This window comes from Daktulosphaira vitifoliae, unplaced genomic scaffold (genome assembly GCF_025091365.1).
Source record: "Daktulosphaira vitifoliae isolate Bord-2020 unplaced genomic scaffold, ASM2509136v1 Scaffold_1, whole genome shotgun sequence".
Lineage (NCBI taxonomy): Eukaryota > Metazoa > Arthropoda > Insecta > Hemiptera > Phylloxeridae > Daktulosphaira > Daktulosphaira vitifoliae.
In genome coordinates this window covers 85,106,394-85,123,057 of record NW_026099572.1, presented here as the reverse complement: position 1 = coordinate 85,123,057, position 16,664 = coordinate 85,106,394, and the positions used below count along the sequence as shown (strand labels likewise).

Below are 16,664 nucleotides of genomic sequence, written 5' to 3'. Positions count from 1 at the left end.
TATTTTTCTTAACATTGAAGCTTTAACATGGAAAGGGCCGGCAAAATCCACTCCTGTTTTGCCGAATGGTTTGATTTGGGAAAGACGGAAGGAGGGAAGATTGCCCATTATTGGTTGAGATGGCCGAGGTTTTGCTCTAAAGCATGGGATACATTGATGCAGTTTGCGGTTGATTATGCTTCTTGATGCGAGTATCCAATAATTTTGCCTTAATAAATTTTGAACCGTTTGTTGTCCTGGATGTCCGTTTGTTCGGTGGACATGGTTTATTAGTAGTTCCGTTAATCGTGCCATTTTGGGTAGTAAAAGAGGATGCTTTTCTTGGTAGGGTATACTTGAGTAGTTTAAACAGCCACCCACTCTGAGCAACTGGTCCTCGTCTAAGAACGGAGTTAATTTCCTCAAGGAAACCGGGGCGGGTTTACCCATTGAAAGTGACTTTATAGCATCCGGAAAAAAGGCATATTGTGTCCAACGAACTAAAGCTCGAAGCGCCTCATCTGTTTCAACCGTGGTTGGTAGTGTGGTGACGGATAAAATAGGTTTTTTACGAAGTCGATTTTTCACTCTTAACCAATAAGCTGTGAGCCTCAAAATTTTTGGTAAGTTCTCTGATTGATAAAGTAAACGAAGATCTGTTTCTTGTACTTAAGAAAAAAGTGAAATCGGTTTTTCTTCAATCATGACTTTGGGGTCGCTGTTAAAACTGAACCCACTTTCTTCAGGCCACTCACTACTATCTTGGTGCAGAAATGAGGGACCGTTCCACCAGAGATTATGACTGACCAGACCCTTTGGTCCTAAACCACGTGACGCGCAATCAGCGGGATTATCTGTCGTTGGTACATGTCGCCAAATATCAATGGGAGTAAGTTGGTGAATTTTGGCAACTCGATTAGCCACAAATGTTTTTAAAGTAGCGGTTGAACTTCTTATCCAAGAAAGCACAACAGTAGAATCGGTCCACGCTGTAGATTTCATGACGTTAATAGATGTTAGATTTCTTTGTGCAAACGTTAAGAGACGAGCTAACAGCCAAGCACCACATAATTCTAATCTTGGTATAGATAGTTTTTTAGCTGGTGCGATTTTTGATTTTCCCATTAGTAAGTAACAAATGACTTCCGTTCCTGTGTCAATCCTTAAGTAAACAGCGGCTGCGTACGCGGCTTCTTAGCTGTCACTAAATCCATGAAGCTCATACTTAGCGTTAGGACGTATTACCATGCGTGGAATTTGTAAGGAGGTGAGCATAGATAGTTCTTGATGATATTGAGTCCACGCAATGGCTGCCTCTTCTGGTATCGGTTCGTCCCAATCTACTTTTATTAACCAAAGGTACTTCATTAATCTTTTCAAATCTGTTGAAACTGGCGAAAGTAATCCGAGTGGGTCATAGATTTTCGCGATTTCTGATAAAACTGCTCTTTTACTAAATTTTACTATATTTGGTCTATATTTATAGCTGAGAAAATCAACTTTTGGATCCCAATTTAATCCAAGAACGTGTATAATTTCTGATTCGTGTTCATTAAACGTAACTGGATGGGTTTGTTGGTGCTCCAATGGAATATGAGCTAATAATTCTTTCGAGTTGCTTGACCATTTTCTCAATTCGAATTGACCTCGTTTAAACAACGTGACGAGCTTCTGCTGTAGTTCGATAGCTTCTTCTACACTATTCGCACTTGTCACTAGATCGTCAACATAAATGTTATGATGAACAATGGTTTTGATGATTTCATCGTCGCCAGCTTCATCTTTGACTAATTGGTGAAGCGTGCGTATAGCAAGAAAGGGAGAAGACTTTTGACCAAAGGTAACGGTATTCATCTCATATTCAGAGATAGGCTCCTCTGGACTGAACCTGTACAATAATCTTTGATAAGGACGATTCGATTTGGTAACTATTATTTGGCGAAACATTTGTTTAATATCCGCGGTAAATACGATTGAATGTAAACGAAAACGTAAAATTATGCCGGGAAGTTCTTGTTGAAGTTTCTTACCGCAATGAAGATTGTCATTGAATGACATACCCGAAGATGTTTTTGCCGAGGCGTCGAAGACTATACGCATTTTTGTGGTAGTACTTTCAGGTCTAATAACTGCGTGATGAGGAATATAGTAAGCAGTTTTGTTACTTACTGAACTCTGTTCTAACTTAGCCATATGATTGTTGTCCAAATAATTTTGCATTTCCTTATTATAACTTTCACGCCATTCTGGAATTTTTGAAAATATACTTTCCAAATTATATAAGCGACGTAAAGCTTGTTCTTTTGATTCTCCAAGAAGGGGTGGATATTTTATAAAGGGTAAGTGTACAACATATCTACCATCTGCTTGACGTGTTGTAGTCGATTGGTAAATCTGTTCACATTCTTGGTCCTCTGGATTACACTCTTCAATGGTGGGTACGTCCTCGACTTCTAGAAATTTCTGTAATGTATCATTAACGGATTCAAGAGTTGAACACATGGTGACAATTTTTCTATCATTCGTAGTGGAGGTTTTTCCCATTAATACCCAGCCAAAGACAGTAGATAAGGCGATCGGTCCTCCATCTTTACCTTCTTTCATTTGACCGGTAAGAAGCTGCGGAAACACATCCGCGCCTAACAAAATATCTACCGGTAAAGATTTGGCATAATCGGGATCTGCTAAGGTTAAGTCATTTAAATGAGACCAATTATCATTCCACACACGCTCCGATGGTAAAGGGCCAGTTATACGGTTTAATATTAACGCATCGATATTAAGTTTAGGTTCAGACAAACCTACTGGACAAATGTCAATGTTAACACTTCCTTTAACTACAGGTACTTGTAGGCCCGATAGGCCTTGTACAGTAATATCACGCTTTTCTCGCCGGATTCCCAAGAGATGTACACACCGTTCGGTTATGAAACTACTTTGGCTGGCACAGTCTAACAATGCTCTTACGTTAACAGGTATACCCTGAACATTAAAAATGACTACTGAAGCCGTGGCTAAAAGAACGGATGTGCGAAAACCTTTTGTTTCGGAAGCGGCTAAGGTCACATGAGCAGTGGTAACGGTTTCTTCAGATGTAGAAAGGTGTAACATAGTGTGATGTCGTCTAGCACATTCGGAACAAGTTTTTGGATTTTTGCATTCACTAGCCCTGTGCGCACTAAAACAACAGAAACACCTATTCAGTTCCTTTATGATTTTATGGCGCTCACTAGGTGTTTTTTCCTTAAAAACAGGACAATTTATAAGTAAGTGTCCAGGTTGTACTTTACAAACTTGACACGTAATGTTACTTTTCTCTCGCCCGTTATTACTTTTCATTTGCGATTGACCTGTATAATTTCGTTCCTGTCTTCCAGTAAACAAAGATGTGGTGGCTCGATTTGATTTAAAAACTTTTGTGTTAGGTATCCTTTTGTTTTGACTTTCGGTATTTGCAATATTTTGTCAAAAACGTTATGAACTCTGTCATAGTTGGGTCTTCGGATGTATCTACTAATAACTCCCAATGGGACCTAAGATGTTGATCGAGTTTCTGTTGTAAAATATGCAATAGGATCGGGTCCTATTGATCGACCGCAAAGTTTTGTAGTGCGCCGGTAGTTTCTATAATCACATTCAATAAATTTCGTATGGATGTTCCTTCCCCAAAAAAGGCTTTTGGTGCATTAAACAATTGTTCGAGGTGCGTTTCGGCGATTATACGTCGATTGGAATATCTTTTTGTTAATTGTGACAATTTTCTAATGTATAATTTACATCTGTTAACATAAGATTTTCGATCATTCGTAAGGGCTCCCCTTCTAAATATGATTTTAAGTAACCAAATTTGACAACAGGTGCCATAGGTGTTTCGTCTACTAGTTTGTCAAACATGTTACGAAAACTTGTATAATTTATTGGATTGCCGTTGAATTTCGGCACCGACAATTTTTCTACGGGAAAACCCATATTTGCGGTTGTGTTCGGTTTCGGCTCGAAAAAGGTTTTGTTTAAGGATAATTCTGCTGACGCCTCGGGTAAATACTCATCTGCAAATATTTTGCATCCTATATATTTCTCTTCGAAATCGGCTCTTAATTTTTCAATGTCTACCATATCCTTAACCGGCGTCCCTTTACATTGTTGTTTGATTATGATGGACAATTGGATCTCAAAATCTTGATTCAAATTTTCAAGTGTCGCGAACATTATTTTGAATTTTGTTTTTGCCATCTTGTTCTCCGGCTCCCTCTCAACCTTCTCCCCTGCTTCATACACCCTCTTCACTTTACTCTGAAGCCCATCCACTCTTTCTTTCGCCTCTTCGTAAACACCCATGTTATTACAACTTGTATTAATAAATATATCTTTATATATATATATATATACAGATGATGCTACTTTATGTGACTGCTATGAGGACTGATACTGCGGATGCGCGTTGCCTTCGCGGGTTGGGTAATTAAATACACAATAACAATAACACTAAAACGTATGTACCATACGTATAATAAATGACTATAATAATATCGGCGTTTTTAATGTCCCGTGAGTTCAAAGTCCAATCTTACTTTAAACAAGTGTGTAGTTATTACCAAAATAATATTAAATGACAAATAAACAAGCCACAAATAATATAGTATTGTCGGTAAAATTCAATCTTATAGACTTACTAAACTTCTTTTTAATAATCTAGGCCCGATGGACCAATTTATATTGCGACAACGGTCGTTAGTGGACTGTATAAGGTATTGACAAAGTAAAATAATAAAAATTAGTTTACAAAGTAAAAAATCAACCAATGTTCACATAGTTACAATGAATTAATTTAACCAAAGAAATTTAGACATGCATTGAACTTAAACTAAGGGGAATCAATTAATGGGGGGATCAAAATACAAAACAATTAATTAAAAAGAAAAACAAATAATTAATTAAATATAACGCTTGCCTTGATTTGTCGATACGACTGCGACGGCGGCGACGAAGACGTTTTATTTTCGACAACACGGACGAATATCGCTATGATTGTCAAATTAATGGTCGGTAGGTCTTTTCCGGAGGTTTCGGTGGTGGTCGAATTCGGTTGACGGTCGGTGTCGATAAACGGTCAGTGACGGTAAACAGTCGGTGTCGGTTGACGGTCGGTATCAGTGTGTTTTAGGTAGGCGGTAGTTGAGAAAAACAAAACAAGATTAATTATTTACAGTGATTCCCAAACAAGGTCCTTTTTCCTTAGAAGTTACCTATAAATATGTTGATAGTGCTGATTAAAGGCGGGCAATCACACATATCACTCATAAATGCGCCCCTGGTATACACATTAATTTTTAATATTCTAATTGTAATAATTGTATTTATATTAAAGAATAATAACAAAAAAATTCGAAAGGCTATATTACCAGGGACAATGTAAAAAATTAAATTTTGATAAAAATATTGGTAACTGTGATTTAACGTTGGACACCATAGTTGTCATATATGGATAACAATTTTTACAATAAACTCATAGACTTATACATCGTATATGAGATATATAAGATTCATAATACTAAAAAACTAATATACATTAATAATAAATTAAATAGAAAATTAAATCGTCATAAAAATTCAGGGTCACAAACATATACGCAGAAATGAGTAAATGCTCATATTAACACTATGTACGTTCAAAAAATAAGGTCATAAAACTGTGCAAACAGAACGAATTGAATTGATTTTTGTACGATACCTCATTGAGCTGGTCTTGTGAAAATTGTACTATATTTATTAAAACATATACTAAATATTACATATATATGAATAAAGCAAAAATCATCTAGGGAATATTTCAATTTTAGGGTAAACTAAATAACCATTTATTAACACATGTTTCAAATCAGCTCCCTACAATTCATTAATTACGCCCACATCAGGGTTTCTATCATAATTAACCAATCTCAAATAATTATCCAACATCTCAGGAATTTCAATAAAGATTGCTGGCTTACTTTATCTGGCATATAAAAAGCCATTTTTTTCATAAAAATGGTGTCTGCGTCTTTGTCTATTTCTCTGGCTCACTCCTCATTCTGAGCTGTAGCTCATGTTTAATATTTTCTTACTTGAAATCTGCGTCAGTATAAGTAAATATTTTATCCTTATGACTTAGTTTTTTTTCTCATACATCCTAAATGGTGGACATTGTTTTAGATGATTAATAGATATTTTACCCAGAAATAAGTTTTATTTATTTTTACTATTTTCTAATATCCTTACAAAAAATAAATATAGTTTATATTTTATATAAGTTTTGAATATTATTATACCCTTAATTTCTGGACAGCCTTAAATGTGCCAAATAAAGTGAAGAAGCGTTCTTTGTGATTAAAATTAATTAGTCTTAGTAGTAATAATTTTGGCTCTGTACTCGCCAGCCATAAAGAACTATGCCAATTACCTTCCGGTAACATGCAGGCAGTACAGGTAAAGAGTAGTACTAAATTTAAAAGAATAATATTTTTGAAGTGCGCTATATCTGTCGATAAAACAGTTCCAGAACTAGTAGTCCGGGTAGAGTTCAATATAAAATATAAAGTTCGTAAGATAGAAAACTACATTTTGGAAATATCCTCTGCATGTGTACCCGCTATGCATAAAGGACTATACCAATTACCTTTCGGTAACGTGTAAGCAGTTGGCGTAAAGGATAGTAAAAGGTGTATTGAAATAATATTTAATATATATTAACGAGGTTAAGTGTGTCCTCGCCAGCCAAGGCTTTACGCTGAGAAACGATGGGCCACCACAGTCTTGTAAATTATATTTTGAATAGACATATTCTTATAATTATATTTTGACAAGTTCAGAGTAAATTTTAAGGATATCGATATCGACTATAGGGAATTCATCGAAAATATTATCAGTAAAAACAGAGTATAATATAAAAAGAGTTTAAAAGGTATAAATAAATAATAAATCATAATAGACGCATGTTCCATTGTAGAGAATATTTTTTTGAATCCAATATACACACAAAGGCTAATTAATCCAAATAAACATAAGACCCTATAAACGATTTTTAACACTGAAGTAAGAAATCATCATAAGATTATGACAATCAACTACGTAAGGAAATAAAGGTAAGTGCGAATATTTATTTGCATGATTTACTTCTTATAAATTCACGTAATAAACAAGAATAAAAATAAGTGAGGTAGGGATAATTTTATTATTTGATAACTCCACATAGTTCAACCCCGAGATATCCCTCCATTCTTACCTCCTTTTATATATACATATTATTCTTCAGCCTTATTTATGTCTATTACAAAATTTCAAACCTGAAGTCGTAAAATACTAACGTAAGCGAGCTTTTTTCTCAAAAACCATTGAAATTTTAAAACGCTTGTGGGTGGGCGGCAAAAGCGTTCCAACCTTTAGCAATAATTTCCCCAAAATCTCGTGATCAAATACTTATGTTAAAAAAAAAAAAATTAAAAATCTGAGCACGCTCAGTAATTTTCACAAAAAAATGTTTTTTCCTCGTTCTATTATATAATAAGATATTGCTATAATTTCTTATATTTTTTGGAAATTCTTTCAAAATAAGCTCACCGATATTATTACAATATAACTTATATAACATTTAATAATAATGTTTTATTAATTTATAAAAATCATACATTTTTTTGATAAATTATTATTAAAAATAATAAATTTTAGTAGTTACCTCATTTGACAATATCAGCTTAATCAAATTACACATGCATAAAAACATGATATTTTTTGAAAACATTTTAACCATTTCGAATTTTTTTAAAGTCAACTTGTACGTTCTTATGATATTCTACAATTTTACTTTTATTTTTTATAATAATATGTGGAAACATGTTTTTTATTTTTTAACGTGGTTTATTTTAAGATCAATAGAAAATAAATTATATTTAAATAAATATTTAGAGCACATATTTGTGCAATCTAATAATCATAAATTTTAGCACCGAGGATTGACAGCCGGTTATAGAAAGTGTACCAGAAATCATGTTAAAAAAGAGACACGATACTGGATTAGAACCCGCGACCCATGGCGTTGTATAGACAAACCTTATCACTAGGCCACCGTGCACTTATAATTCAGATCCCGATACACTTTCATTTAAGTTGAAAACGTGATGTGCGTCTGAGGGAAACACGGTACCGTGTCAACATTTATCAAAGCTGAATAATTTGAATCTATATTTCTCTTGTTATATTTACAACTTAATCATTATTTTTTTATTAAAGGCGCAATTTAGAAAAGTGTACAGATTCTGCTCAGAATACTATTAGATTCACTACATATTTTGCTTAAATTGTGTCCATGTTTCTTATATATACCTACAATGTATCTTATATTTAATCCACTTAACGTATTTAAATTAATTAATTTTTATCGTCTAAAAACAAGACAATAATAGATATAAATATCACAAAAAATTAAAAATCCATTTATTTATTTTAAGAATCAAACCATCAGTGTTTTGTAAGATTTTTCTTTTTACAAAACAAACAAAATATGAATATAAGTACTATTGCAGGTGATTATTGAACTAAGACTCATGTGATGTCATTAAAAATATAAATATAATATGATTTTTTCATATAAAAAATAATTTTTTCTACGTCTTAAAGTTTTCAAACGAATAAAAATTGCTATTATTTACTTTGATCTCATTAATATTTTATCCACCAAATCTGTTCAAATGAAAACATTTTGTTAAAACTTTTTAAAAGTAAAAAAAATTATCTTACTAAGAAATTGATTTTTGCATAACAAATATTCAACCAGTATTTTAAAAGAATTTAGAATTTTTATACCATGTAAGAATACAATAATTTATGAGTGTCAAGACTTAACAAACTCGCCCTTCACATTCCATTTTATATCTAAGTTTTAAAACTTCCAAAATATCTATTTAAAAGTTTTTGAAGACCATTGAATCATTGAAGACCAAGTTTTTTAACATTTTTAAGGGGTAGGTTGAAGACAGGATTATTTTCTATTTTAAAAATTATAAATCTATAAATTACTTTAAAAATTGGAAATTGTAATTAAAATATTAAGATTGGGTTATGAGATACATCTTCAAAGATTTTTAACTCCTGCAAAAGTATTATAAATCTGAAATTTGCATTAGTACTTCTGCAATATTTTATTCCATTTTCTCTTTTAATCAATTAAATTACAGTTTTTATCATTTTTTCTTAGCTTTAGAGTAACATAACAAAAGCAATCAAAAAACAATGTGATGAACACAATGATAAATTAATAGGTACTAAGTAGTAGTTTTTGTATATTTCAAAAGGAAAGTTAAAAATTTGTCTTTTTATAAAAATAAATATAAAAATTTTATTGTTTAAATTTTAAAACTAAAATGTGCATACTAAGTGTATTTATTCTAGAAAATTGCCCAGTGTACAATATGCTAGGTTTATTTTAGAAAGGATGTGTAATTGATGTTGAGGTACCGGAAACGATTCGGTTCAAATCTGTAGATAGTGTTTAATTCTAAGAAATTGGTGCATAATTTGTCATGGTCGTATCGCACTACTGGTGTTATTGCTGAATAGTGATCACGGTGCTTCATCTTCATGTCATACAGGTCGCGCTATGCGGTGTGGCCGACGGGCAGCGTAAACTGAGTACGCTGATGATGGCATGAAGCTTTACCGTTCCGTTTGATATTGATAGGTTACGACCTGGGCCACGCAACGCATTGTGGAGTCGTCCCCCTCATGCCTTCTTTGCAATAAAATAAATGAGCTTATTAATTTAACAAAGTTATGTATGAGTCAAAATGTTTTTCAGTTTCAAAATAAATTTTATGAGCAAACTGAGGGCACAGCAATGGGAAATCCACTATCACCATTTTTAGCAGAACTTTTCATGAGTAGGTTTGAAACAAATTTAAAATACACTTATGGTGATTTTCCAAAAATTTGGGTTAGGAATGTAGATGATATTTTTGCAGTTATAAATAAAGATTTTAATATGGGGGTTTTCATACAACATTTAAATTCTTTTTACCCATCGATTAAATTTACATATGAACAAGAAGTAGAGGGAAAATTGCCTTTTTTGGATTTATTAGTTAAAAGAACAGAGGGGGAACTAAATTTTGAAATTTATCGGAAAAACACACACACGTTCAGATACATTCCGAACACATCGAACCACACCTGGCAACACAAATTGTCAGCTTTTAATAGTATGGTTTACAGATTAATTAATATTCCGATAAATAAAATAGATTATGATAAAGAATTGGTGGTTATAAAAGAAATAGCTAAATTTAATGGGTATTACGAAAACATAATTTCAAAATTAGTCCAAACACAATAGTGGAAAAAAGAAAGGAGGGTAGCTAGTACACTCATCGGTNAAAGTGGAAAAAAGAAAGGAGGGCAGCTAGTACACTCACCAGCGAGGGGGAACAAAAAGTAATTAGATCACCAATTTTATATTATCCGGGCATCTCAAATGGATTAACTAAAATATTTAAGAATTTTGGTATTACTTTGGTAATATCTAAGAGTAATAATTTAAGAGATTTATTAGGTAACCCTAAAGATAAGGTAGATGAAGGGGGGAAATCAGGCATTTATAAAATACAATGTGAAAGTTGTAATAAATGTTACGTAGGACAAACAAAAAGAAATATAGGGGTCAGGTTTAAAGAGCACTTAAGAAATATTAAAAATCAAGAAGTTGAGAAATCTCCAGTGGCTGNCAAGAAATTGAGAAATCTCCAGTGGCCGAACATTTATTGACACATAATCACTCTATTAAAACCATAAAACTAATTAAAAACGTAAATAATTACAAAGAACTTAATATCAGAGAAGCAATAGAAATGTTTAAAAATAAAAACAATTTAATTAATTGGGATCTTGGCCCACTGAAAAATTCATTATTAAACTTGTGTAAACTGGCAAAATGTGATAATATTACTTAGTGATAACGTCACTAGGTGATAAGGTCACTAGGGGTATATAAGGGAGTTTTTTCTAGTCGGGGTGTCAGTATGTGTTTAGCATTGATAATGGTAACATTGTTTCCGAAATACGTATCCGCGACTTTTCATTAATTTGTTTGTGGTTTTGAGTTTAATATTTTTAATATTTTTTAGTTTTTTAAATTAATAATATTTTTAATATAGTTTTAATTTTACTTAATTAATTAGCCACAAGTGATCAATTTTTATTATATAACATAATTGAACTAAAATAAATTTGTTAATCAAAACAACAAACTGGATTAATCAAATAAATTAATAAAAAGATAAATTGTTGACAGAAGTCAATGTTAATATAACAAGGGTCTGTGTTAAAACAGCAAACACCAAGTAAAAATATGTTGACAAGCAAATAAGTAACTATAAGAGTTAAGAGGAGTGGTTATAAGATCCGTAGATAGTACTAATATACAAATATAAGGATATCAATTAATATAGGTTATGGCATTAAGTGGGTCACACTCGGAGCTGTACCTCAAGTACATTTTCAATCAACAACAATATTCCATAGAAACAAAAGTAAATAATCAGAGAAAAGGGAAAGTGAAGGGAGGAGTGGTGTCATGAGGGTCTCAAATTCGCGAAACGCATGGGTTATGGCTAGTAGGCATGTCACCGCCCAGACGTTCTTTCGGCAAAGTAGCGTACTCCAACCCCTGGGACGTTACCATGCCACCATAACCACACACGAGGAGATGAGTCTCATGACGGGAGAAGGAAGTGTGGGGAGTCTAAGTTAAAACTTAAATAATAAGTAGTATTCATGCACCATTACAAAGTCCTAACAATATTTAAACATGGTTATGTAAAATAAAAAAAATTATTTCTATCTAACTGCTATTTATTTTAATAATTTAAATAAGAACAACAAAAGGCGAATCAATTGTATTAATCCTTATAAATACATTTCAATGACTATAGGATTTCAATTGTTTTAAATAAGATTTTATGAGTAGTCAGATATCATTAATTTAACAGTAATTAACTCTATTATATTGTAACAATACACAGTACACACATATTAAAAGAATTAGGAGAAAAACGTCCGTGATGTCTCAGGCTTCACTCAAGGAAGGAGATTGATATTATATTATTTACTCATCACTATTATTAATAATTTGATAATTACGTTAACTTCAGGTATTTTCTGCAAATAATAAAAAATTCTTAACATAATTATCGAAATGAAGATCAAAGAATTATACATTAAGTATAAACTCAATATATTTACATCTTAGCACATAGGGTTTGAACTTTTTCTTGTAAGACATTAACGTTAACGTTAGAGACAAGTTGATACACTTGGATTTAAAAATATTGAACAAATACAATGCCCGATGGTACTCATGCGTGTTAGTTAACGTTAGTTGTTTTAAGTCAGGCTATGTGAATGTAAAGAATTAAGATGAGTGAGCTGTACGAATGAATGTAGAATGAATTTTCAAAACATATAACTTATAAATATGTTATACATGAACCATACAATTTTATACATTCCAATATGGATAGGGTAATTCTTAATACTAATGCCACAATGGCATTGATATAAACAAATAATAAATTATAAATAGATTGATAAAGGATTAACATGAATAATATATATTTAATTTGATGTCTAATAGATATTGAATTATAGACAACTGTATAATGAGTGGTAAATGTATTATTACAATAAATCTTAAAATGAAGATGAACAAGAATTATTTTTATCAGCTAATTGTAACGACTGATGATATTGCTGAATATTAAATGGATCAAATGAAATCAAATGCAATTAACTGATCAACTTGTACAATATACTGTAAACGATACTGTGATTTATATCAGAAAACAAGAAGTCCAAAAGGCAATTTACTGAGAGCGCAATAGGGTGCGACAATAGCAAAGATGATATTTTACTTTTTATAAAAAACTATGATCTCGCAATTTGTATAGACCTTATCACTAAAACACGCTAAGATAGTGGCAAAAATGTAGACATAGACAGAAGATCTACAACAACTCAGTTTAGCACAACTATTGCTTAAATAATCACAACTCAAATTCTTGACAGCACATTCGATCCATGTGTATCCAACACCAAAATTGTTCAAACCCTAGATCGCCTAGTATATTATATCATTATAACACTTGCAATTATCTAATCGTCACTATGTTTATTTTTTTATTAAAAAGCCTTTATGCCATTGATTCCAGTAGTAGTACACGTTTACGACGGGCACTATAAGGGTTTTGCAGGAAAAATATTACATCTGAATCAGCGGAAGAAATATATATTAAAAATTAAATTATTAAAACCAGGAAATTTTGAAAGGAGAATATAGTAAATTGTATTGTGTATAAGGTCGACGTTTGTTAATGAGGTATTCCACTTAGGCGTATTCAGCAATTATTTTAGGAAGGTATTTAATACAATTTTACTTTTTTAAATATACTATAGAATTTTTTTTTGCTAAAAATCAAAATGATTATTTAAAAAAACGGTAGCACAGTGGGATCGCGCCACAGTGTGAACGAGGCATAGATGAGACAAGTATAGATGATATCTGACAGTGATTAAAATCACTATCATAAGAAACGCTTCGATGCAAATCTGTAGATAGTGTTTCATTTAGAGAAATTGGTGGATTATTCCAAAAGCAATATCAACTCTTATTTCTTTAATTATATCCTGATTAGTAGTTTTTTGATTTTAAAATATAATATATGAATAAATACTAATTGTAGTTTTTAAATTTAGTATGAAATTGTGAGGTCAGTTATGTTGTATGGTTCATAGTGCTGGGCGGTTGATAAGAAAGTNTGTATGGTTCATAGTGTTGGGCGGTTGATAAGAAAGTAGAGCAGAGAATAAGTGTAGCAGAGATGAGAATGCTTAGTTGGATGAGTGGAGTGACTAGAAAAGGTAGGGTAAGGAACGAGCATATAAGAGGAAGTATAGGTGTTGCGTCAATCGTGGATAAGATGACAGAAAATAGACTTGTTTAGTCATGTTATGAGGAGAGAAGAATCGGAAGATGTAAGAACAGTTATAGAAATGAATGTTGAAGGAAGAAGAGGAAGACCAAAAAAGAGATGGAGGGATGCTATTGAATGCGATTTGAGGACAGCTGATGTGAGCATAGAAGATGTGGGAGATCGTGTCAAGTACAAGCTTAAGATAAAGGTGGCCGATCCCAAGTAGTTGGGATTAAGGCAAAGAAAAAGAAAAAGATTACCAGAAATACCGGTGGCAGTTGACATAATACGATTGTTGTTTGGGAATGTACAATTTAGCGTTAAGTTGGGTTTAAACAATATAGTGTCAAATCAAATTACCTACTCTATCGGTTGTATATTAATATACACTACGCTTTAATGACACANCTTTGTTGACTGGCCTAGATGTCAATTTTAAACTTGTAATTGAGCTAAAAGTTATGGTAATAAATTCAATTTTTTTTAATATAAACTTTCATTAATCTTTATCAAAAATTTTTCATCAACCTTAAAGAACCAAAAAAATAGGTGAAAATTGAAAATTTGGACTGATTATTTTTAACATATTAAAAATTAAATCAATAATAATTTGAAAACAATTTTTTTTTCTTTTAATTATTATTTTATATATAATTAGTAATAATATAAAAATTAGAAGTGATAGAAAAGTCTACTTGCAGATTTGAAAACAACGCGAAAAGTTGATTTAGAAAAGGGTATTTTTGCTTCTGATCAAAGTTCCTTGTAGTCTATTGAATTTTTTTATTGTAACAAACAGTTTCTATTGAAAATTATTGTATCAAGCCCTTTAAATTTTGAAACACGTAAAAGTAAAGCAAAATATAACTTCTTTATTATTTTTATAATTTGTCCGTTTAAATTACAATTTTAAATTATTGAATATCAANCTGCTACACTTATTCTCTGCTCTACTTTCTTATCAACCGCCCAACACTATTAACCATACATCATAGCTGGCCTCACAATTTCATACTAAATTTAAAAACTATAATTAGTATTTATTCATATATTATATTTTAAAATCAAAGAACTACTAATCTGGATATAATTAAAGAAATAAGAGTTGATGTTTCTTTTAATAATCCACCTATTTCCTACTTAAAAAAAAAAAAAAAATTGGTTGGGAATTTTTTCTGTTATTCGCCAAAATTACTCCTTCGTTGACTAAAATGAATCATTAAATAGAAAATTTTATGAGAATTAAAACAATGTTATTTTTAAGATTAATATGCAGTTAGGAAATTTTATAATTACTATATACAGTATATTTATCAAAAAAAATCATTATTTTTTTGCATTTTTATCCTAATAGAGCACTTAAATAGAAATCATAGAAATCATTTCTAAGTAATTTTTAATATTTAAAAAAATTCTACAATAAAAATATGCATAAAATTCTAAATTAACATTTCGCGATGTTTTCAAATGTGCAATTAAACTATTTCTATCTCTTTCAAGTTTTAATATTACTAAAAAATAATATTTACACATAAAAAAAAAACCCAGCACAGGGGGGTCGCGGCACAGTGGTGACGTGGTATAGATGGATCAAGTATAATGATATCTGACAGTGATTAAAATCACTATAAAAAAAAACGCTTCGATGCAAATCTTTAGATACTGTTTAATTTTAAAAAATTGGTGGACTATTCCAAAAGCTACATTATCTGCTAGTTCATTATTAATATCCTAATTAAGATAAAGTATGTAGAATGAAAAAGGGATTATTAAAAAATATTATTTCTCATAAAAAAATAATGTTGATCCATACACTTTTCAATGTCATAGCATTATAAAGTTAAAAATGTAAAAAATAAAATCAAGAATTTTCACACAATAATAGCATTCGGTAGCCAATTTCACACTGAAGACAAAATAATGTCCGAAATTTTTTTTTCGCATAATAAAGTATATTACATTAGCTTTAATTTAAGATATATATAAAAGTGTCAGACCTTCCGGAACACTTTCAAAATTTAAGTTGAAAAAGTTCTACTTTCTACATGCATTTTTTAGATTTGAACCCCCCTCGTATATAGGGAAATGGTCGAATTTAAAAAAACAGTATGTCAAATGAAAGATGTATATAAATACTACTCCTCATGAAAAAATTGTAATGATTCNCAGTATGTCGAATGAAAGATCTATATAAATACTACTTCTCATAAAAAAATTGTAATGATTCATACATTTTTCAAAAAGTTATAGCATAATTAAGTTAAAAATGTAAAATACAAAATCGAAAATTTTCACACAAAAATAGCATTCGGTAGCCATTATTATCCTGAAGATAAAATAAAGTCCGAAATTTTTTTTTTTCACAGTAAAGTATATTACATTAGCTTTAATTTAAGATATATATAAAAGTGTCAGACCTTCCGGAACATTTTCAAAATTTAAGTTAAAAAAATTAATTTTTTGTGAAAAAGTTGTCATTTTAAATCCCCCCTTGTGGGCAGGTTAAGGGTTAAATTTAAGAAAAAAATATACCAAATGAAAGGTAATGATATTATGCATCTATATAAAAATATTGAATTATATTGATATGTTTATTTTTGAAAAAGTTATGGCACTTTTAAGTAAAAAAAATTGAAAAAATTTCGAAAATTAGCGATTTTTAAATTTGTAATTTTTTTGGAGGTTTCCCCC

The 16,664-nt window shown here is 31.1% G+C and overlaps 2 protein-coding genes across 3 annotated transcripts in view; one reads left to right on the top strand and one right to left on the bottom strand.

The window, feature by feature from the left end:
* Positions 1–16,664, top strand: part of LOC126894565 (uncharacterized) — a 271,452-nt gene that overhangs the window by 58,975 nt on the left and 195,813 nt on the right. The window lies entirely within an intron of this gene.
* The window catches only part of LOC126894557 (uncharacterized), a 28,167-nt gene that overhangs the window by 10,371 nt on the left and 1,132 nt on the right, over positions 1–16,664 (bottom strand). The window contains exon 1 of one of the 2 annotated variants that reach the window (XM_050665665.1): positions 7,691–7,829. The exons of the other annotated variant lie outside the window; for it this stretch is intronic. Within the exon in view, the coding sequence (XP_050521622.1) occupies positions 7,691–7,765 (75 nt within the window). The 5' untranslated portion in view covers positions 7,766–7,829. Of the gene's footprint in view, positions 1–7,690; positions 7,830–16,664 lie in introns of those variants that run through there. 2 annotated transcript variants of the gene reach the window in all.